The 24,336-nt window shown below is 37.6% G+C and overlaps 1 protein-coding gene across 5 annotated transcripts in view; it reads left to right on the plus strand.

Moving 5' to 3' along the window:
• SCUBE1 (signal peptide, CUB domain and EGF like domain containing 1) overlaps positions 1-24,336 on the plus strand; it is a 205,502-nt gene that overhangs the window by 91,243 nt on the left and 89,923 nt on the right. For 3 of the 5 annotated variants that reach the window (XM_054053837.1, XM_054053816.1, XM_054053808.1), the window contains exons 5-7: positions 10,029-10,154; positions 17,311-17,427; positions 20,248-20,337. In XM_054053837.1, coding sequence (XP_053909812.1) covers positions 10,029-10,154; positions 17,311-17,427; positions 20,248-20,337 — 333 coding nt within the window. The remainder of the gene's footprint in view (positions 1-10,028; positions 10,155-17,310; positions 17,428-20,247; positions 20,338-24,336) is intronic. The other 2 variants (XM_054053822.1, XM_054053830.1) reach the window with 1 other exon arrangement.

Raw genomic sequence — 24,336 nt, forward strand, 5'->3', positions numbered from 1 at the left:
GAAATCTGTTCTGCACTCTGTGGTGCTGTTTCTGGCACCCTAGTGTACACCTTACAATTTGACTTCCCCAAGCAACAAATTGTTTCCTGCCCAACAGTGATGCATAGAAGAGGGCTGTACAAATCTTCAAGTTTGAACACAAAAAGACTTTGCACCTAAAAAGAACTTGTGTTGTGTGCAAACAACATACTACTTGAGTATACCCGCAACCTCATTTTTGAGAGAAACTGTAGTTTCAAAAATACTGTGAAAATTTTTGGTTTGGTTGTATATAATTTTTCTGAAAGTCACCACAGCTGGTGGAAATCAGCTCTTTGGTTGTTGGATGATAACTTAGATCATTGAGTTCTCCTACTGTCAATATGCTGATGGAAATTTGAAGCTCTGGGGACTATAATGCAGCTACATATGGATGTTTCTTCACATTCAGCTTTCTAGAGCTGAAACAACCACCAAAAAACTGAACAGAAGGCTAGAAACTTTATTAATTTACCCTTTTTCTTTGAGAAACATGACCATCTTTGCGCTACATGGTCCTTTCTGTGCAGGGGCGAGTCTGTGGATTCCTTAACATCATGGCCAGTGTTTTATTTTGTAAGGAACAAAATAACAGAATGAATTTTGAATCTTGGTCATGTTTAGTCCTAAAAAATTATAGGCCCGATACAAAATAGTAATTTGGCCTTTACTCCATATTTACCTGTAGAGCAATAAACTTTTTTCTTTTCTTGCAAAACATAGTTTGGGGTTTAAACAGGTTATATATTCATTAGTACATATAGCATTATATATAACTACGAATATTTATAATATTTACTTAAATTAGTGCATATATAACAATACATATCTCTATAATAGTATAGAATATATATACTAATGCTATATAATTAGTCCTAGAGTGTATTTTCTGTTATGTAAAAAGAAAATAGTACAAAGTCTATTGCATATATGAAACTTTTTCCAGCCATCAACACTTAGAGATGCCTTTAGGTGTTGTGTTCATCATAATAAGATAATCTTACTGAAGTAACAAAATTAGTATCAGATTTCTTCAGACAACATCGTCTGAACTGGGCTTTAGTATGCCTTAGAAAGTTAGTGCCTGTAGGCAGAGGTCACAGGAGACTCTTAGTTCCCTGAAAAGCAATTTGAGAGTTGTTAGAATATTCCCAGTGCCAAATAGGCATTGCATAGGTCATTCTTCCACTTGAAGTTTGAAGTATACCCTCACATACATCCAGGGTCCTTCATTATTCCATGGTTCCATGGAGAATGAAGCATCTTGGCTAAACCTTAATAGGAACCCAAAAGAAAAATCCATTTCATCCTGCTGCTTTGTGAAGTTTATTTACTACACAGCTTTCTGAAATACAGGTCGAAAACTAAGCTTAGATATCTCTTCTTGCTTCCAAAGATGCTGATCAAGTGCATATTTATTTTATGTTTAATTAGATGATGTTGCAAGAAGTTATGAAATTTTCCTGGGGAGGGTTTGGGATGCGAAGGAGTTCCTGCAAAGAAAAGTGGTGTTGAAATAGTTACTGTTGTTGTATCTATTTGGATATATGCTATGTGCTTGAAAAAAATGACCTTGAAATACTTATTTTTAAAATATTTCATTAGAAATATGTCTTTGTGGAAACCAGGTCTGTCTCACATCAACTGTGCAGATTTCAGAAGGAAAATACAAGATTTTACGGTTTTTTTTATAATCTCATCAGCCAATCCTTGCCTTATCTTTTCACAATTGATACTGTAACAATTTAAACTTTGGTTAGACCCAGTTCATGAAACCAGCTCATGAAACAGTAATGAAAAATTGTGTTTTAAGTTAAGTCACTTGTTTATATTTGTGGAAAGTGTCTTTTTCTGAGATTATTTTAAGTCTTTTTATTGGAGGACTAAAAACTTTGCAACATCTTTTTGAGAAGTTTAACTTGGTAGGTCAAGAATTTTTGTTTAAATACTGAGGTTTTCCTGTGACCAAGGAGGAAAAAAAACATTTTCTTGATGTTGTCTGGTCTAATGCTCTACAATTTTCCCATGTTATAAATAGGTACATTTTATCCCTAGAGAGAACCTTTCAGGAAAGAGCAAGACAGGTTTTCATATCTCTAGTATGCTGTGAGGCTCAAAGGCCTAGTATTTTCAAAAATAACCTGGGAGTTTCTCATTTTCGTGATAACTTGGGACTTTTTTGTAGTTACTGAACTCCTACCCATCTGAGGGTACTCAAGCATGTCTTGATGACGTTGTCATTTGCTAGCTCTGCTGTAGCACCACATCTCTGGGGGGCAGGATATCGGAACTACTCAAGGTTTATAAGCTCCCACCAACAAGGGGGACAGTAGTGGTGAAGACTCAAATGGAGAAAGCTCATTTATCTCCTGTGCCTCCTGCATGGCTTTGTCTGCCCTCAGGGTCACTCCTATCTGCCAATGGACTTGTGTGGCAGTGACACCCTGAAAACCAACCTTTTCTTTGACTTTGCTTTGCCATTTAAAGGATTGCAGTTTAAAGATGAAGCAAAAGTAAAAGCAGATTATAGTAGTGTTGGCTGTGTTTTGTTTTGCTTTTGTTTCCTGTCCTTATCCTTTTTGTTTCCTGTCCTTATCTTTCTCTTCCCCTTCCCTTTATGTGAAATCAGTGGTAATGTCAGGTGCCAGCTAGACACTGACAGAGACTGACAGCCTTGGTTCTGCCAGAGCAGCAGTACCAGGTGTTCCCTGAGCTATCTTCCTGAATTTAGTTAGAGATAAACCATATCTGCTTGTAAGAAGGCAACAAAGATTATTGGAAGGGGTTTCAGTTAGCACCAGCTTCTATCAGTACCTCTGCAATGTTGGTAACAGACTGAGATGGCCAGACGTCTTTTGTATGATCCACCAAATAGCTATCACACGATCACAAGTTGGTCACAACCAACCTGGGCTGGATTTCAGCCAGTCTTCCTTACTTTCTGCTCCTGGTCCTAAAGGAATTACTGAAAATTTCTGGATTTTTTTTAATCTATTTCCTTTCCCTACATGCATAGTTTTTATACTAAATTAAACTTGATCCTTTTACTCCCATTGTTCATTTAATCTTTTTGTCCTCTTTTCTGAAATTCTAGCAGTACATTTTCAGAAGTGCAAATCTTTGGTTTTACTGCTGACAGAATGAAGTTGCATTTCTGACCCATGCCTGTTTCTAAATCTTAAGACAAAACCTCTGTTCAGGGCTGGATGACACGTGGTTTTCTGGCTGACACACAGAGCAGGAGTATTTTGTCAGAGACCAGGCTGCAAACCTGCCTGCTGAAGATGCAGTCCCTAAGCACGTTTTATATCCAAACTTAGAACACATGTAATTGCTAAAGGAACTTGAATTTGTTTCTTTAGTAACTGTTTAGAAAACAGCAGCTGTTTTCTTGTCTAGGATTTCTCTGGCCAACCTACTTAGTAGTGTAGAATTCTGTTTCCTTGGGTCAGTTTTCCTGTTTTATTTGTTTTGTTTTCTTTTTTTTTTTTTCACCCTCTGTTGGGGTAAGTTGTAGTCACCGAAACAACTGTATTTTCCTAAAGCTTTAGGCAGAACCAAGAAACTTATTTCAGGAATGAAGATGGAAAGAAAGTCTTGTGTTTATTCAGTTAAGAATATGAAAAATGTTAGACCATGACATAGATTATTACATTCACAGCCTGCCCTGTTTGAGGATTCCCACTAAGCTCTAGTTGTCTGTTCCTAGGTGGATGCTTTGTATCCGTGATGTTGTGGTCTGCTGAGGATGTGTAGCTGCCTCAACCAATCAGTTTTCTCCTGCATTTTCTTGCTGAAGAAAACAATCTTGGCAGGGTTGTTTTATCCTCATGTGAAGACAAATTTTCCTTCAGTATGAGACCATCTTAGCCTCTCTCAGAGAAGCCAAGCGCATTCTTCATGTCCCAGCATGAGGCCCTTCTTAGTGAGCCAGAAATGTCCAGAGGATCTGACGTAAAGGTGCAGCATAAAAGTGAAGGTCAGATCCATGCTTTTGGGAGACAATCCTTCAGCTTCAATGGAGCTAAGATCTGACTATATGTTTGTGTTGACTATAATTGGGTGGGTTTTAGCCAAATGTTGCTTTTCTTCACCTGTGAAGCACAGAAGATGCTGGAGTTAAAAGGCTTTCGAAAGCAGGGACACTCATAGGTATCGATGGGGAGCTGCTTTCCACGAGCCAGCCGAAAAGCAGTATGCTTTTCTTGGACAGTGAACCATCTAGCTGCGTTTGTATGACCAAAATGTATATGCATAATGTAACATTTGGCTTGAAACATCCTGCACTTCCACTAACGTCATTTTCCTGTTTCCATCAGAAACTTAATGTGTTTTTTTTGGCCTCTGTTGCTAAAGAGAGCAAAACAAAATACCTGGGAGGGGAGTTATCTCTGTCAGTCTATAGAACTGCTTGGGCACTGACCAGTGTGTTTTATTGTAGTGCTGTAGTTTATCACATGAATTTTTAAAAAGAAAACAAGCAAACAAACAGAATTCCACTGTGTTAATAGTCTAGTAAACAACTGAAATGAGAATGCTTGTTTCCTCTCTTCTTCTACTGAAGATGTATCTACTTCTTTCTACACCAGGCATTGAGAGAATGATCCATAAGTGGTGATTGACAGGTGATTAACAGATCTTGTATTTCATGCTAAATTGTTTCTTACTTTATAGTTATTATATTTACAATATGTTTGGTATTATTATATTTTGCTATGGTATATAATACACACAGATACTGTTGAACTGTATCAACTGATCCTGATACAGTTGAACTCTGTCATTACTGAAATTAGCAGTTCTCTAAAAGAGAAAAGTCCAGGAAGTCCTGGATATCACTGGTAGCAGTTTTGTAGCAACACATGGATCCCCTACTCAAGCAGAAGTAATTATCCCCTGTAACTAAGACTGATGGAGAGAAAGTAGTCACAACAACTGCTTGGGTTTTGTGTTATAAAGATTTATACTTTACTTTAAATACTGAGTATGTTCATAAAAAATGTGTAAGACAGTTCAAAAATAATGAAGCAGTGTGGCTTATCTGAGTTTAGCAATCCAATAACTTGCATATAACTTATATTTGATGTCTTTTGACTCTTTTAGAAGTAACTAGAATGGAATCATATGTGATGTCTGAATTTCATAAGTCATGTCTACAACTTTTTCAATTATTTTTTTGTAAGATTGTGGAGTTTTTTGTTAAATAATGGTGCAACCGTAGTAAGAGGTTTCACTGTGTACCTAGTGCTAAAATTAACTTAACAAAAAAGAGAATCCAATTATATAGTTCTGAGAACTGAGTATACGTGATTCACATACTACTGTGCGTGTCAGTGTATATGGGTTACATTCAGGATTTCTTGCATTTTCTTACCACATTCAGACACATATTCTCTGACAATATTTTAAAAGTTATTACTCTATTATATCTTCAGTGCAGTTTAAAGTGGTCTTTTTTTCAGCTTGTGTTTGGAATCAGCATGTTTATTTGGAAGTTATAAAAACAGTAGCAATATACAAAATAAGTGAAATTATGACAACATAGAGGATAATATAAGCATATATAGAATCATAGAATCATTAAGATTGGAAAAGAACTCTAAGATCATGAAGTCCAACTGTCATGATGAACCACAGAGTGAAATAATTGCTAGAAGTCTTAATTAAGATGAGAACAGGCAGTGTTAATGAAAAATAAAGGCTGATCAGTACATTACTTGTCACAGTCAGCCTGATTTAAGCACATTCAGAGCCGTTGAGCTGAAAAGATTTTTAGAGTATAATACAATGAAAAGGTCATTGTATCAGACTGAACATTTTGCAGAACAGCACTATTAAGAGATTTGTGATAACTAGGTGGCAGACTGGATCAATGTAGTAGACTCACACTCAAATCTCTCCTGGGCCAAAAACAAAAATGAATGTGGGTTTTAGGTCATATAACAATGTCTGCCACTGTCCCATGAACAATCTTTTGTAACTGAAAGTCAGAAAAAATCCAGGAGTGCAATAGGAGAGAGTTTCTCAAGTCATATCTGAAATGCCGAGAGAGGATTTACTTTAATTAAATTAGTGTTTTCCTTTCTTAAGTGGCATTTCTTTTCCTGTGTATAATATATTTCCCATTGGGTTTGGTTTTGCTGTCTTTTTGTAAGATGACTTTTCTAAGAATGTGTGTGTTTGTAAAGTTTATTTTACTTTACAGTCTGCCAGCACTGCCAAAGAGAACACGCACCCATTGTTGTGCTAGGCTTTAGAGACTACCTCAAGTAGCAGTATATTAAATTAAGATACTGCTTTTATTAACAGTTAACCAGAAAAGCCTAGAACCTTTCAACGTGGGACGTTTTAGTGTCATGACAAGAAAGTAAGGATTTTTTGGTCTTCTTTTTTATCAACACTTCTCTTTTATCGACACTTAGTCTTTCCCTTGATTTGGGAACCATGTTTTTTTCATGTGATCCACAGTGATATCTGTTCTAGAAGGTGCAGAAGTTAACTGCAAAAATCAAGAGAAGAGACTGGGAACAACTCCTTGTGTTCAAACCCAAAGTGATGCATCTACACACAGGACAGGAGAGAGGTGGGGCACACAAAGCTGTGTGTTAAAAGACTTAGTTCTGCAAATACTTTCTGGTTAAGGCTCAGGTGGGAGATTCATTGTCCAATATTTTGCCCAGGTCACACAACATACTGGTTAAACTGCTGTGGGCATAATTCTGTACTATCTTGGCAGTGGCCTAGAATAATGCTATAGGTGTAGAATAATGCTGTAGGTGTTTCCCCTCTCTTGCTTACTTCTGCATTACATTGGTCAGCAATAAGAAGGAGCAATATGTGAAGCACAGGGCGTTCCTCTTAGTACTGGCATCCCTCTGCTCAGCTGGGTCTTGTGGTGATTAAGAGAAAAACTCAAATCACATTTAAATTAGCAGCAGAATCCCATCCAGTTCTTCCATGATTGTGTTTTTTTCCAGAATGACTACTTTCCCACTCATCTCTACAAATAAAGTTGTTTGGCCTTGATTGTGCAGTTACCCCCAGAGGGAACACAGCATTTTTGCCGTGCACTGCCCATCACTGGGGAGAGAAATCTGCTGGCTGCCTGCACATGGCAGTGCCAGTGGGTCTGGAAGCAAGCTGCCTGCCTCCCCTTTGGGTTGCCTGTTGTCCTGGGGCTGAGGGAGACTGAATACCAAGGCAGACACTGAGGTGCTTAAGAAACATACCCCTCTAACATCAGGGGATTTTTTTTTCCACCCTGTTATTCACACTCTTTGTTCCTTAAATAAAAACCATGTGCACATTAGGTGGCTGCTAAACATTAACTAAAGTAAGGCATAACTTTTGTTCTTGGGATGGAATAGTGAAGGGAGATGATAACTCAGACATTTCACTGCTTCTGTTATAGCAGAGTGGTGTGCCATCAGCAGGCCAGCTGTTTTACTACTTGCAGTGCACTCCATCCACTTCCAGTATAGGAAAATATGTGTGACATTTTATGCATTTCTAGTTCATTTTAGAGTCTAGACCACGTCCTGCTAAGGACAATACTGAACAAGGTCATTTTAGGAGTGTTTTTCTCTCCCATTTGAATGCATTTGTAAAGCAACTACACTAGTGTTTGGGACATATTTAGCAGATATTTGTACTTTTCAGTGTGATTTATATATTGTATCATAAAAAGTTCAGTATTGTCTGAAGAATCAGTTTACAAAAATTCAATCTGTGTATCAACAAAGATTCATAAATCACTTGTGTATGTAGATCGAGATAGAAGATATCTGGCCAAATACTGCATTTGCTGAAAAAGTAAAATTTGGCATGATTAAAATTATTTGCAATTAACACTAATTTTAGATTACATTTTAAAACAAACCGAAGCATTTATTTGCTGCATTTTTATTTAATTTTTTTTTCAGGCCAAAACAAAATTTTGTTTAGGTTTTTTTTCGTAAAATTTTGGAAAAATACTAAAATACAAATGGGAAGTTTCACTGTGGACAAGTTCTTGGTTTTGACTGAAAAATAACGGTCTTTCATTCCATCAGAAAAACTTGTATTTTCTGAAATAATGGTCCTCAGGCTTAGGAGATTTCTGTGGTGTTCTTCTCGAGCTAAACACGGAACTGAAATAGTTGTTCTGCAGCTCCAAATACCTGATGAATGCATCTGAATCACTGCAGTGATTAATAAAATATCTGAAATCTTGTGGTTTTACACACAAATATCAGCATAAAGCTCTGCTTTGTCTTTCGCTTCTGTTTCAGAATGTTATAATTCTCATTTTTTATTTCTCCTGATATTTTTAGTGGTGTGCAATGTCTGTCTTCCTAAGTAATTTTAACTATGGTAGATATTCAGTATCTGTAAGTAAACACTGAAAACCACTTGCTTCATTACACTTCTGGGCTATTAAATATGTTCTTTCATCTGTCTGATTCTTCTCTTCTCATTGCCTCAGCAGTGTGACTCGATCAGGCATGTGTTATCTTTACCAGATCCTTTGCTGAACATAGCACAGTGCACAGGAATGCAGTTTGTCAAGCACATTGTGTCTGAAATCCTTTGTTGGGAGAAGTGGAGAGAAAGAGATTATAAAATGCCTCAAAACCTTCAAAAAAGACCATTCTTAGGTTTCTCATATCTGTTCAGCCAAAGAAAATATTCATACTTCACTTCAATGTATAGTATAGTGTAGTATGGTATAGCATAGCATAGCATAGCATAGCATGGCACGGCATGGCACGGCATGGCATGACATGTATTATATAATCCAATAGCATCTGTTGTCCAGGCTTCAGTTTACAGAGAATAACTTATTTTGTGCTTTGGCATATTTTAAACTCAAGGCTAACGTAGAAGGGCATTTAGAAGAGAGAAATATATATGTTGTCTATGATGTTGCTTTTCATAGGCTGTGAGATTCAAGATCATGATAATTTTTGTAGGAGAGATGTACAAAAACACCCAGGCAAAGTGATGATGTCTGTTTTTCATTGCTCTGCTCCTATACACCTTTCTGAGGTAAAGTCAAGCTGTGCAAATAACTCCTGAAGCTGGTAGCATCTGTCAGCCTGAGGAAATCTTTGACTTACTTTCTGTGGCATTTCCTCCTCAGAATTTTGTACAGAGTTTCTTACTAGCTGTGTTACATGCTAATCCTTTTATTTGTGTTCAATTAAAAAATATTCTGTATGCAGAAAAACTCCTGTTCAAATTCATCATAAAGCCGTGATATCCAAGATATCAGATATCCAAGGGGAAGTCTGGTAAGGCTTTGTAATGCAAATCTAACTAGCCTTCATTCACACAAGGAATGCTAGATGCTGACCCATAAGGACTGAGTTCAAGATTTCTGTGAATATGTGGGATTTGAATTCACTCAGTAGTGAAAGCCTCTAAGAGCGTAAGGCTCATTCAGTATCTAAATCATTTACATGATTTAGAAAGCTAGAATGGGGCCTATGATGATTAAGAGAAAGATGGTTGATACTGTTCCTTGGCATAAATATTAACAGGAATCCACCTGTGGCACTGGGACGTTGCTTGAACAGCTGGTATGTTTTGTTCAATATAGAGAAAAGTGGTATAAGGTTTGCTGAAGGTTGGCTGTGAATCACAGTGAGCTCAGTTATTCAACTCTGATAATCATCTGTAGGACAAATAGCTTGCTGGAGTACCCTTTGAATCCATTATATTTTCATGAAAGATTAGAATATGGATATGGAATTGGGAGATCACAAGTCCAGTGTTTCCATATGCACCAGAGACACCCTATATTCCACAGTAGTACTTACTGTATTTGCCTGAGAGGAGGTTTGTCCTTTTTCACACTGTTTTGTTGATTGTATGCCTCTTTTCAGCTGCATTCTTTTGCCTTGTGGAACGCAGTTCAGAGGCAAGATGAAAATTACAATTGAAATTACTGTAGAACTGCATGTATATAATTAGTTTGTAAATTTATTTCAGTACTAATATTTTCCATTTTTTGTTCTTTTTTTTTATAGAGGGTATGAACTGTATGAACAAAGATCATGGGTGTGCACACATCTGCCGGGAGACGCCCAAAGGTGGGGTTGCCTGTGAATGTAGACCTGGCTTTGAACTTGCCAAAAACCAGAAGGACTGCAAATGTAGGTAGATGAAGATGAAATTTTGAATGTCCCAAATGTCTTGTTTTCTTCACTGTTGTTGTTTTCCAGGAGACAAGAAATCAACTTTGGCCAAAGGTGATTTGTAATTTTAGTAATATAATTTTTATTGTAGAAGGTGTACTTGGGAATGGATAAGAGGGATTGAATAACAGGATATTGGCAGTGACTGTTAGCAAAATGGTATCAACTTTTCTACCTTCCTATGAATACAGAAAAAGAAGCGATCACTTTAATCCAGGTTTTCCTTGTAAAACAGAACAAATAAAGCGTAGAGGATTCTGGCTTGCAGTGTTTTGAAGGTCCGCCATGATAGATGCATTAATAAATCTACTAATAGGTTTAATAATAAATCCACTAGAGTTATCAAACTAGAGAGTCTTAATTTCTTTTTTAAAGGATAGGAACGTTTGCTCTAGCCCTGGTTATACTGCACATAGTCTGTTTTTCTTGTTACTACTTGGAAAACATGCAGCTGTATCATATATATACTGTTCTTCAAAGAAAAACACTGAGTGATGTATTCTTAAAGTTTGCATGCTGAAGATACACATATTCACTAGCCCACAAAATTGTAAGTATTTTCTTCCTGAGATTTCCACTGTATAAGCACACTTAGATTAAATTAGTTTGCAAGTACGAAGTCAAAAGAATCACCTTTGAATGTCATCAAGAAGTGCTGCAGGATATTGTACAGCCTTACTGCTCCTAAGTGTTAAGGGGCTATACAGAGCCAAAAGCAAAAGCACAGAGAAAAATTGCCCTTATGGTATTTTTTATTCTCAATGTTTATTAGAAATGAACATTGCATGCTGTTCATTGCAGTGCAACATCAGCTACATTGGTAAAGTGGGAAAGGATGTTTATTTATGTTGTTTATTGTTTGTTTCCACGGATTTGTACATTCCTTGGGAATTACATTAAGCTTTTTATAGTGAGGTAATTAGGTGACGAGGTAATTAGGGCCTTTTCTAGAACAGTGTTTCTAAATGCCACAGGGTTCAATAGAGGGAAAAACTTGATTTTATTCTTTGTCCGGTGGTGTTCAAATTGTAGTTGGAAGTGTAACAATCTTTTGCTGAGAGACCTCTAAGTAGGGACACGGATTTTTTCAAAGTCAGAGAGCTTGCTGCAGAGTACACTGACCCCTAAAGCCAGAGCACATTCTGCAAATATGTTCCAAAGTCTTATTTAAAATAACTGTACTTCTAGCCTTTCTAAACACAGAGAAGTATAAAGCTGTAGCCAGACAGCCTGGGACAATAACTGTGAATTTACAGCAGTCTTTTTACAAAGGTCTTGTTCTGGAACCAAATCTTGATTTTGAATAAAACTATTTCACAGCTAAACATTTCAGTGGAATTGGCTTAAAGCTTGTGCTGCAGCTTTGCGAGTACTGATTACTGCTCTGTTGAAGGTCTGAAAAAGAGACACTTGCCCTTTGTCAACTTGGACTGGGAATGTAGCCCTGTATACCAGGGACAGGTAGGGTCTAATATACCGCTAGTATAACTTCCTCTCCATAATTCAGTGTCATACCTTTCCTGATGCACAGTGTTTAAACCCTATTGTGAACATAAAATTTTTAATTTGCTCATGGAATTTCCCATGATATTCATTATTGTAATATTGAAGTTCTTTGTAGGCATTGGTAATGCATTTACATAACATTCTTGTCAAGTTAAAAAGTACTGGTTTACCTGTTTTACAAATGGTAAATTAACAAAAATATTTTAGTGTCTAAGGCATTTAGTAGTGATAGGTGATTAACAAGAAACACTCCACACCCAGCTCAGCATTTACAGCACTTGAGTATGATCAAAGCCAAGCTCCCAGTGGCTCCAGCTGTAGTTAAAAATGCCACAGAGAATAGAATATAATATTAGTAACCTTTAATAGATATGATTCAAGTGACTTTCACGCCCTAAGTAGGTATTCCATAGCAGGGGCTGAAATGGATAAGAGGTTTTTAGGGCTCTATTCGCTGTCTGAACAAGACCATCGTTTCTTGACAGTCCCTTTCTGATTACTGCTCATTCTGCAGCAAATGAGACAAGAGTCTCCAGCTGTTTCCACAGACCTGGCTTTCACCAGCTCCACTTTGCCTTGAATAAGACAGGAGTGGTTACTTCATGTGTTATTGAGGATGGTTATCACAATGCAGTAAAACTGTACACCAGAATTCTGCTATTATGTAGCTTTTGAGTGCTTAATATTGAATCCTTAGTGGTTTCTTAGTGTAAATTTTAAACATGCAATTTCTCAGTTGCAAAAAAAAAAAAAAAAAATCTTGCCCACTATGCCAGGAAAACACAGAAGCATTGAGGCTAGAAGGGACCTCAAGAGGTTGTCTAGGAGGGTACCAACCAGAATCATACAGATCCATATATAATTCCTCAGAATAAGTGCATCCTTTAGACCCAAAGCAGCAATAAACTACTATTTCAGGACTCAAACTGTCACAGAAAGCCTGGCTACAAAGACAAAAGATCTGGCTTGTTGCAAATTCTGTGGCATCTTAAACCATAATATATGCTTCAGGCCACAAGTGGAGATCAAGACATCGTGTCTTAGGGAACTTGAGGGGTTGGTGGGTACTAAATGCTATAGTTAACATTTGGCCATGTTTTCATATGCTTCTTGTCATGGGCATGTCGGACCAGAAAAAGGATGATATGAAAGTGCGGGGAAGCACTGAAAGTGCATTTAGCCTGTAGAGTGAGGCTAGTTTGATATTTTCTTTCTTTCGGAGGTTTTAGCATGGAACATCAATATTGTTATTTAGTGGCATAAGTACATTAAAATCCCTTTTGTTCTTTAAGAAGTCATTCGACTTCCAGACAGTTGTTTCTTGTCTTTCATCAACAAAATGTCATTTCAAGTCTAGTTCATATAGTTCTGTGGATGTAAGCACTGGCCCATGTACAGAGCTGTATCTCAGGAATCCTGAGCTTAGCCCAGCCAAACCAAATAGTTGCTGCTGCTTAAAACATAGGCAATTGGATAGTTAAGGAGATTATGCCATGCTGCCAGCCTGCAGGCCCTGAAAGGTGACTGGCCACTTCAAGAGTCTGAGCATTTTAGTGAGTGAGACAAATGAATCATAGAATCATAGAATAGTTTGGCTTGGGAGGGACCTTAAAGGTCATCTATTTCTAACTCCCCTGCCATGGGCAGGGACACGTCACACTAGATCATTGAAATTTGTTTGAAGGCTATTTGAAGCACCAGTGTCAGGACTTTGGATCAGAATGCCCTGTAGCTTTTAATTCACATTAAAAACAGTGCTGGGAGAACAGGGTTAACTTGGCCACTGGCAGCAGACACCTCACGTAGGTGGTGTGCATCTTTGCAGGGCTTTTATGCTGTTTCTACTCATGTTTGTAACCAACACGAGTAAAGTCTTCTCTATGAGTTGTTGAGTTTAGCCAGTTGTAGAGCATGCTTGTCCCACTAGGGGAAAGAGCCTATCATTTTGATTGCACAGAAGTGGTACATGAATGCTAAAGCAGTGTCAAAAGCAGTGGTTTTAAATCTACTGTGTGGGTTTAAGTATATCTGAGTTATAACACAGATGTGCATGTTTTCCTTCGGTTAAAAAAAAAGAAAAGAAAAATTACTTCGTACTTCCCATCCCTTTTTTTTGTAACATAATTTATAATAGTTGAAGAATATCTGTGTCTATCAAAAGCTACCATTTTGCCTCTTTTTCTTTGCCTTTTTAATGTCATAAACTCTGAATGAGCACACGGTCTTTTACATAGCTGTAGAGTTCAAGGTTATCAGAAATAATTTTTAAATTATTTGAGATTTCTCATCAATTTTTCTGTAATACTTTCTGACAAAAAAAAATGGAGTAGATCTGGATGTCCCTTTGCTTTTAAATACTTTTAGTTTTTTACTCTAAGTAAGAGAAATTCACAGTGTGTCACTGCCACAGAATTAAGGCTGGAAGGAAATTGAAATGACGTATTTTACAACTGGATTTGTACCAGATTCACCTGCAGAGCTGTCAAGCTCCAGAATTTTGTCTCAAGTTGCTTTAAATAAATAAATAAATTGCAGTCTAAACAGAAATTCAAATCCTTCAAAAACGTGATTCACTAATATTTGTAAGAGACAGGAAAGGGGACTGCTCTACGTCTGTGTTTGTTGACTGGGTAGAACAGGAACCAGTAACTTTTGTATACAGGGAAACTGTAAAAGAAGTATGTGGTTCTGAAGGTTTTACTATGAACCCCATTAGTCTATGCAATTTATCATAGACAAATAGAGTAAGGAAAAGTCCCTCATATTACACGGATCAGAGAAAGTCTGTTAAGATATTTTCATCTCTGCCAGCAGAGCCTTTCAGCAAGGAATGCCGGAAATAATCACTACAGTTAAGTTGTTTAAAATATATCCTTTGTTGCTGATTGCACTGTAAAATCCTCAATAAAAATACTGTTGGCTAGAAATGTATTTAAACATCTGGCATAAACAACACATTTAAGTTAACTTGTAATGGCACACCAGTCCAACAAAGATAGAAACACTGAATGAACTTCCATGCATTCCAAGAGGCATACAGGGTCAAGAAGGTGGGGAGGATAGATAGACAGAAATTACCTTATTCTGAATTAGCTCTGCCAGTGTGTGCCCAGTACCATGGATATAGCAAGCAGCTGCCTTCTATACCACTTACTCTCCCTGCTTGATCACATCCCGGACACAACCGGCCAGAAAAGAGTTCATGTTTGCCATCAGGCTGCAGTCAGACAATTCAGACAACCTCTGTCTGTTCCTTTAGCATTCAGCTAAGCTGCAAGCCAGCATTTTTCTACCTCCATATTAACCAAGAAGTTATTGTTGTATGCATAATGTAGCATAGGGAGGGACACAAGAAAAATATTAACTCCAAAAAAATTGCAACGGTTTTTCAGCATGACTGCATGAAAAAGATGGGAGGTTTGAGAACGGAGAACTGGTGTAAAGTTTTAATTTGTTTTGCATCAAAAATAAAAGCTGAAATGTTATTGTTTATTAAAAGAAACGAAATGTTGCTTCCATCTCATGCAAACCAAAATGGTTTGCTTTGTGTATTTTTTCACAAAAAAAATTGATAGTTATAAAACTGGTGTAGGAGAAAGAATGCCTGAAAGTTGTTGTTGATTAGGGCTCTTTTTTAATGTAATTCCATTGAAGTTTAGGATTGGTATGACTTGGGATGTGTGAGTTCAGTTCCCTCCATTTATCAAATGGCTGAAGCCACAATTCCCTTTTGCCAGCCTAGTACCCAAACTGTCAATCCCTAGGCTTGTGAGCGTGTGGATCAGGCCACTCTCCATCTTTCTCATTGCCTTTCTTTCCAGTTGGATAGAACAGTGATATTCCAGGTAGGAAAGGTGGGAATCCAGGCAGGCCCTTTTCTTGTGGTTTTTTTTTTTAATTGCCACTAGGCCGTAAGACTATTCCTTCTCTGTCTCAGAGTAATATGAAGATTTTATTCAAAGTGTGCAACATGAAGGACAAAGGATGCGTGGCCTATGCTCACTTGGGAGATAGGCAATTCCTGTTGTGATCACTGGCAGACTTCAGGGACCACAAATATAAACTTGTAGTTCCCACACTGGCAAGACGTTCTAGTAGGAATTCTGTTGGGTATGCAATGATGTTCCCTCAGTTGCTTTTCTTAAAATTGTTCCATTTTAAGTGAAAAACTTAAGTGTTTACTATTCAGCACTGGGACACTCACAACAGAGGCGGGATATTTCATCTCTAATTAGCGTGACTGAAAATGCCAGTCTACTCCATTTTAAGAAGTTAGCCATAAAGCAGAGTCACTGAGATTAGTGGGAAACTATATGAGCTTAGCCCTGTTGGATTAGATACAACCTCAGTTTAGGTTTAGATACATGATTTTAATACCCTGTTGACAATTATCTTACTTTTACTATACATTGTAATTTGCTACCCTGGCTTTTTTTTAAAGTTATCTAGAATGAAAATTCTGCTAAGACCAAAGAGAAGAAGTTCCTTCTGATTAGTAGGAGTCAATATTTTATTCCTATAGTCAGCATTTAAATTTCTGTAACATTTCAAATCATTCAAGTCCTCTGAACTGCTGAATAATGGTATATTGGTTTTCCCCTGTATCTGCTAGTATATACTAATAAAGAATGTGGTCCAAACTACCTGTATATAAAGACAGTAAATTGGATTTGCTTGGATCAGGGTTGTGTTATTCAGCATCAAGGTATATCACTGCAAAGGATTAAACAGAACAGGGGCAAGTGAGAGGCATTGTTAATAGCATTAGCTGGCTTAATATTTTAAAACTGATTTGCCAATAATTAAATCCATTATGCAACAAAGTAAATTTTGTCTGTTCTATTAGTTCATGTAAACTTCAAAACTCTGTCGTGAACAGTTTTTCCTTTATGTATGCTTAGTATTTTTTCATCAGAGCACATTTTAGCTGCTGAAAGCCATTTTATACCACGTGCTTGGAAGTGAAAGTGACACCTTCAGTATTTCTTGCCTAGTTGAGGCCAGAGCACTGCAGGACCATAATGACCATGTATTTTGTTTCCAAGAAGAAAAGAAAACAAGTTTCTTGTTTTATTTTTAAATATTCTACTTTAGGAGGACTACTACTCGAAATAATAGATTTCAAGACTTAGATTTCTATTCTTCCTTTCTGGTCTCTGCTTCTTCCACTTAGAAAGTGAAGGGGAAGGAAAAGAGAGGTGCTGTCTGCAGACTTGAAAAATATCTGTCTGTATTAGTAGACTGTTCATTTCTTCATGCCATGTACATCACAGGCATGAAGCATGTCAATTTTAGGAATAGACTAACCACTTGTACTAAAACTATGAATACAAATAGACTGGGGGGAAAGTATCATGTCCTTTTTTTCTTTCTGTTTTTCTTCTTCACTGCATGGATTGGGAATAGAGAATGAGAAAGGAGCATGGCTAAGATAAAGGGGGTCAGAAAGAATAAGAAATGCAAGTAACTGCAAATGCAAATGTTAAGTTGCCTTATGTCTCAGTTTGTTACTGCTCTTCTGTCTTCCGAAAGGCCCTCATGACTAATTGGTTTCATTGTCATTTTATTTATATATACGTATAAACACATTCATTTGGGGCTTAACTAGTAACCTGTAACTATGGGAATGGAGGCTGCCAACACACCTGTGATGACACAGATACTGGTCCTGTGTGTGGTTGTCATCAGAAGTATGCCCTACATTCAGATGGCCGAACCTGCATTGGTAAGTACTTCTCTGCAGCACTTTTTATTTCGTATTCCTCATAGAATATATATGTGCACATATGTATGTGTGTGTGTGTGCGCACGCGTCTGTGTGTGTTTCTCACTGGCCTCTAGCAACCACTGCTGAGAGAAGTGTGTAACAGTAGTTCCTGATTATAGTAGCTAATGTCATGCTACACAGAGAGAGATAAGCATTTGTGCATGTTTTGTCAAAATGTTTGTTAATGAAGTATCCCTTTGTTACTCCTTTGTAACTTTTATTTCTTTTCATAACTCTAATGATTTTTTAATTTAAAAGGTGTAGAACATTCATAATTATGAATGAAAGTTCAGCTCTTCAGTTTACTTTCATGAGTCACAACTATCTTGCATAAGCAAGGTGGGGAAAATGGTCCTCTTTTCTAAGCTGTTATGTTAATCATCATGATGTGCTTTCTTCCCTTGTTTTATGATTCTAAAATTTGCAGCACTTATAGTGAATAAGCTTTCACTCAGATTATCAGCAGGTAAAAGCTGTTCAAGAGATGGAGCATCTTGGGAGGTGCTATGCAAACGTTTATAATTATAAAATATACTATTTGCTTAACACCATTTCTTTCCACTCTGCTGGTTTTTTTTCTGTGTTTTTTTTTCTTAATTATAGAAAGATATTTTTGCATACTGCAAGTTAAAATTTGGAAATTCTTATCCATAGATCAGAGCCAAAAATCCGCAATAGTTTTCATTAGCATTGTCATCATGCTGACTTTTTTGTTTAATCTCAAATTCTTCCAATAGATGCGTATTTATCATCTTTTCTCTCCTTTATCAATACTGCAAGACAGAGCACTTGAAACTCATGGAAATCTGTCAGTTACCTTTAGTAATCCCTCGGTCAAATCCATGGCATAAAACTCAGTGACTGCCCAGAGCCGCACTGACTTCCAGTGGGATTAATTGCATACATTGTGTGGTAGGGTGAGCATAATGTTGGCAAACGTAGAGCTGAACAAGGTTCAGCGCTGGACTTCATCTCACTGTACACACAAGCTATGTCTCAGCCTATGGGATCTCTCAGCTACTATAGATTAATACAGAGGGCTCTGTCGTACAGTCCTTCTGTTTAAATAACCTTCCTAGAAGCCTGTGGCAGGTCCAGATGCAGAGAATTTGCAAGAGTGAGAGCCTTGAGAGCAGACTTTATTGAATGGATAATTGATCTGTTTCTTAGCGTTCACTAATATCCTTGAGTTGATGTTTTATTTTGTCCAGCATGTAAAAATTCTTTTAAAAGCTGTGTACACTGCACCTGTTTTTTACTTTTTTTCCCATTTTTGTAATGTAATACATACAACTCCATGTTGGTCTTATGATGTAAGTCACATATTACTGCCTGTGCTGATTTTCTTCCCTCCAAGTAGTTCTTTCTCTTAGAATATTTTTATTTTTTTTATTTTTTATTTTACATTTTTATTCCTGCTTTCTGGTGATGGTTCCTGATTGCCTGTCTTGTCTGATAACTGACGTTCATTAATTACAGAGCGAAATAAAAAAAAAACTCAAACAAAAGCCTCTATTGCAGCCTGATCCCATCTAGAACTTGTTAAAAACAAAACAAAACAACTTCTTGTTACCACTCAACCATGTAGTGTTGCCACAAACAAAACCTACCAGCCTCCTCCTCCTCCTCACTTCAGTGATTCCAGTGTTTGCTGTCTTCAGTGGTGTATGTATTACAGGCATCACTGCAAGAATGCAAACTTCTGCAATGCCAGACAAATACTCGTTGACCCTTTGTCTAACATATTCTGTCTTTGTTTGCTTTACTTATCCTTTATTTTGTTCTTTTTTCATGTTTGCTGCATGTGAAAGTCCTCACTAGCATTTTTTTGTTTTCCTAATAAGCATTTCCCTCCTTATATAGATCATTTTATTTACCCAGCTCCTGCTTGTCCATTGCTCTCCCGTATAAGAAATCTTTACTTTTATTTCACTTACTGATCATCTCTTCACCCAGTTGTGACTGTTTCTGTGTATTTCTAATGAAGCATAACCAAACTAAAGTTCTCATTATACTGTATGAAACTCTTACATGTAGGATATCAGAGACTGCCTTGTAAAATTGCCTTTGCTGACATCATCTTGCTTACTGCATGCTTATAAAATTACTAAGCCCTGTTCTTACATCTTTCCTAGTACTGAATGTTTAGCTAGTAGTGTTTCATAGACAAGCAGGCAACCAGCACTGCCCAAATTGATCTTTTTTTGTGTTTGTTTGTTTTGTTGTTTGTTTATTTTTGTTGGTTTCGTTTAATTTGCATGCTTTTTTTTGTTTCTCCTCACGTGTGTCAATGTGTATGAGACGATGCTGCATCTGTGCCCATCCATCACCGGACTCTTCTAGCTCGCTGTCTCTCTGTGTCTCAGTCTTCTGCCTGCCACCTTCAGATCCTGATGCCAACATTAGCCTGAATCACTTTACAGTTTGTGGTAGTTTATTTAACTAGCATCCTTGTATTTTAATTCTCATCATTAACACCTCTCTGGAGCACTCATATTAGCTGTCCTGTTGTCCAGTAGGAATCCAGCTTCCTGTATTTGTTAATTACTTTGTAGTTGACCATTCTTCCTCCTCTCCCTCTTTCTTCCTCTTTTTCCCAAACACCCTTTCATTTTTTCATGGGGTCTCAAAGGGAATTAACTCTCTAACGGGGATTAGTGCTTTCATGCCTTGCTTCTTGGCTTTGGCTGTGCCATGCCAAGAAACTGTCTTAGGCAGTGGAAAATTGGGCTTGTGATTAACCAGCTGCTCCATGTTTGTCCCTTACTTGTGTTTTAGAGAAGGATGAGGCTGCAATTGAGAGTTCTGAGTACAATGCCACGTCAGTAGCTGATGTGGACAAGCGGGTGAAACGGCGGCTACTTATGGGTAACACTTTTCTTCCACTTCCTTTGTTGTGCTCTCACTTTTGTCTGTATGTGTGTGGGGGGGAGGTTCTCCTTTGGTCTCGTTTGGTCCTTTTGGTTTTGGTTTGCTTTATTGTTTTTTAACCTGACTTCACCTGTGTGGAAAGGTCACCAATTTTGTTAAGTTCTCATCTGTTGTACAACTTCATTTCTTGTTTTGAAGCTTTTTTTTCCTAATGCCGCAGCTTTGATGTTCAATTTCTCCTACATAGAAAGATGCTTTTGCTATTAACCTGACTTACCTTACGCAAGCTACTTTTTACATGTGATTTGTGTGTGTTTGTGTGTATGTGTTGCTGTAAGATTTCTGAAACATCTCATGTTGCAGACCTGCCTATTAACTTAAAAGTGGATGATAATGATGGTATAAAACAATGTTCTATTGCGTGTGTGGTGTTAAATGAACAAGTATTTTCATACTAACAAATTGCAGTACTTTTGATTAAATGTAAATATTATGACTAGAAATTAATTTCTTTCCTTTGCGCAGCTATGTTAGTAACTACTGAAAGGTCTTTCGCTAGTGACTAGTGAGCTTCCTGAGGTTCTTCTTTCAAGACTGAGGCATGGCTTGTTTCTCTGTCTTATTGGAGCCTGAGAATGGATGAGATGAGGAAGACTATTGAACAATAAAGATAATTCTTTAGCTTCTGCTCTCAGTTAACCCATTGCATACCCTTGTGCTTGTCTTCTTGTTACATTTATGGCCTTTAGTGAGAATGACCTTTTGGGAACAGAAAGAGTAGACTGGCTGGACCGCTGCCAGGTTCTTTTCATGTGACAAAGAGCACAGGGTAGCACAGACTACTGAGTGACATCAGTCATTTGCAGGTTTTCAGATGGTTTATTTTGTATTTTAATGCCCTACTCAGCACATATAATTATTTCTACTAGATTTGAAACTTAGTAAGCATAAGTGAGATGTACCTGATAAACCATTTAAAAGGCAGGGATTCTTCACTCACAGAAGAGATTCTGGCAGGACGAGATTCTGCTCTCTTCGCTCCTGGTCACTATTTCATTGCTTAAAACTGTTAACTCTATTGCAGGCTGTCCTTCTAGCCCTTGGCAAGCTCAGCTCTGGCTGTAAGCATCCACACCTGTTATGAAGGACCACCTCTAGGAGACCAGAAGCCTGACTTGGAATATTTAGTTGATTGCTGGGCTTATAGTTGCAGTAGGTGACAATATTTATAAAGTTTCCATATCTCTTGTATCTCGTCACCCATGACAAACCGTCTGCTTAAGCGCAGGACAGTTCACAACTACTGTGTAGAAAATAACACAGTGTTATAGCCCTGGAATGGTATGAGGTGATAATATTGAAGTAAAATGTTTTCTCCCAAGTAAAAACCTGGGCATATGTTCCCTTATTCTTGCATTATCTATGTTTTTTAATTTGCAGTTAGTTTTCAGATCTAGCAAGTGACCCTTATCAAATTGTTTAATGGTGCACTGTTTAAATTCATTTAAACTCACAAAAGCTATGAGGTGGCTCCTTTTGATTTATAGAGGTGCTTTTAACACTTTTAGCTGTAATTTCAGTAAGGTTTGTAGTCTCGCAGAAAGTCAGGAAAGAAAATATGCAAAGGGCCTCTAGACCACTGGAAAATCCAGTCTCTAGATCTAAATGGGGAATTTTCCCAGCCACTAATGGTATATACAATATGGTTTAGAGGGATTGAGCAACATAGTGCACTGCATTGCTGCCTCACTCGCTGATAAAGTAGTTATCTATGCTGAAAATAAGCTCACACTGATTACCAGAGTCCAGCTAAATAGATTTAAAAAGATATGATTTGCAACAGGCTTCATAGTTACACCAAGTCTACAAGTTCCAAGCTGAACATAGACTCTAGAAATAGGTTTAGGGAGATAGTTAAAAATCCACTTTGAAAAATACATATTTAACTCTTCAGTACCTCCTGCAGTAGCAGATATTGGCCAAGAGCTGAGAGTTTCTGGACATGCTGTGTTTGAACATCTGATTCCTTAGAAAAACATTTAAATAGAGCTGAAAGGAAATCTGATTAGCAAGTGAGATCTGGGTGGGTGGTTTATTACTTGGGGACTTTTCTGCTTCTTTATTTCTACTATTTATTTCTGATGCTCAGAAAATCCACAATTTATTTTTTTAAAGTCTTGCTACAGTTCAAAAGTGCAGTGGCATTTCCATGAAATACCATGTGTCTTCAGATGCATTCTTAGCAGCTGTTTTAGAAGGTACTGAAGGGCTCCTCAGGAAACTTTGTTAACCAGCTTTTGTAAATGGACTGTGATTTTTGACCCTCCTGCAGGCAGTCTTGGGAGATGACTATGTAATTTCAGTAGTCTGATGAAAGATTCTTTCAATTGCTAGCCCTGAGATAATTTCTAGTCCCCTGTCATTTACTGCATACTATTAAAATTACTCTGATCTTTATAACTATTAATATCAGCCAAGGCTAAGAATAAGGTTGAATGAGATCACTTTGGGAGAACAGAACTGCTGTCAGACATGACTGCTTATGCCACTCATTTTGTTACAGCAAGACTGGCTGCCTCTGCAGCTTATACTGACTCTTATAGGAGCCTATGTCCTGGTCATGGTGTTGTCCTGTGACCTGTGGCTAAATCTTAGAGAAAAGTAGATAAAAACACTTGCTTCCTTCTTGTTAGATAAATACACTTGCTTCCTTCTTGTTAGATGCATTTTTATCTAGATCTCATGAGGCAGACAAGAAACTGGACTCCTTTGATCATCTGCAAGAAATCTTCATTTAGAACCATCCAATGATTCCTAGGAATTTTCATCCAGCTTTTTTCAAGGACTTCCAGATGTCCTTTGTCTCCCCTGATCAGAGAAAACCCTCTAGATTCAGCATAAAGACCGCTTTCAATACGTTGATGACACTGAGTGACTTTTCTCTGATCACTGAATTTTGCACCATACTGCTGTTTGTACAGCTCATTTGCATATACTTCACTCCCCATGTACCATTTGCCAATGCAGAATGGAAAGGGATGCACCTTAATTATACTCCAGGTCATGTTCTGGTTAGGTTCTCCTATCTGCCAGAGTTCTGTGGTGGCTGCTATAAACTGGTCATTGAGCCATATACGTTCTGTAGATTAGAAAGGAAAGTGCATGTTCATCCCGCAGAACTGCACACATCCAAGCATTCAAAATCAGAGCCATAGCATTTTCTGTAAAGCATGTTTACATCCACCTTGCACAACCAAAGTCCTCAAGTCTTCTAACACATCTGGTATAGTTTATTTTGCAGTTAGTTGAGCACTGCCTTCTGCTCTCAAAATTGTGTTCAAATCTTTGTTTTCTTTCTAGAGATCACTGTTCAAGAACTCACTTTGGTAATAAAATGTTTTTTCTCTGGCCCTATAGGATCTAAAGTTGGTTCCTTCTTGTCTTAAGAAGAAAGTGTTAGAGTTGTTTCCATTATAGCAAAGAACAACAGGACACTGAGCCCATCTTGAAGTTAAAGAAGCACAGTAATTTCCCTTGCATGTTTAGAGCCAGGTTAATGGTGCAAATGGCAGTAATACCATCACTGCAAGTGTCTTCGGAAACCCATACTCTACACTGAAATACATTCCTTCACAAGATGTGTTCAACACATCATATGTCAGGACTGCTTAAGCTTTTGCCATTGGACACTGACTTCTTGGGTCATCAATAAGGCTGTTTGCAGCTCACCTTAGATACAGGAATGTAGTTCTCTTCCCTTCTCTTGAAGCTGGCTCCCAAGATCCCTACAAATTATTTTACTGTCAATTGAAGTGCTTGAATAAACTGTAAAGTGCATTGGAACGGTCCTGGACTTCGTTACTGCTGAAGTTTATCTTTGCCTATTTTGTTTCGGTAGTGTAGGAAGCACTTCAAGTTATTTTGAAAACTGCACCAACAAGGACCAGCTTTGTTAGCCTAGGATGTGTGATATGTTGCATTCCATCCCTGATTATC

The sequence above is a fragment of the Cuculus canorus genome, chromosome 1, assembly GCF_017976375.1.
Source record: "Cuculus canorus isolate bCucCan1 chromosome 1, bCucCan1.pri, whole genome shotgun sequence".
NCBI classification, from domain to species: Eukaryota; Metazoa; Chordata; class Aves; order Cuculiformes; family Cuculidae; genus Cuculus; species Cuculus canorus.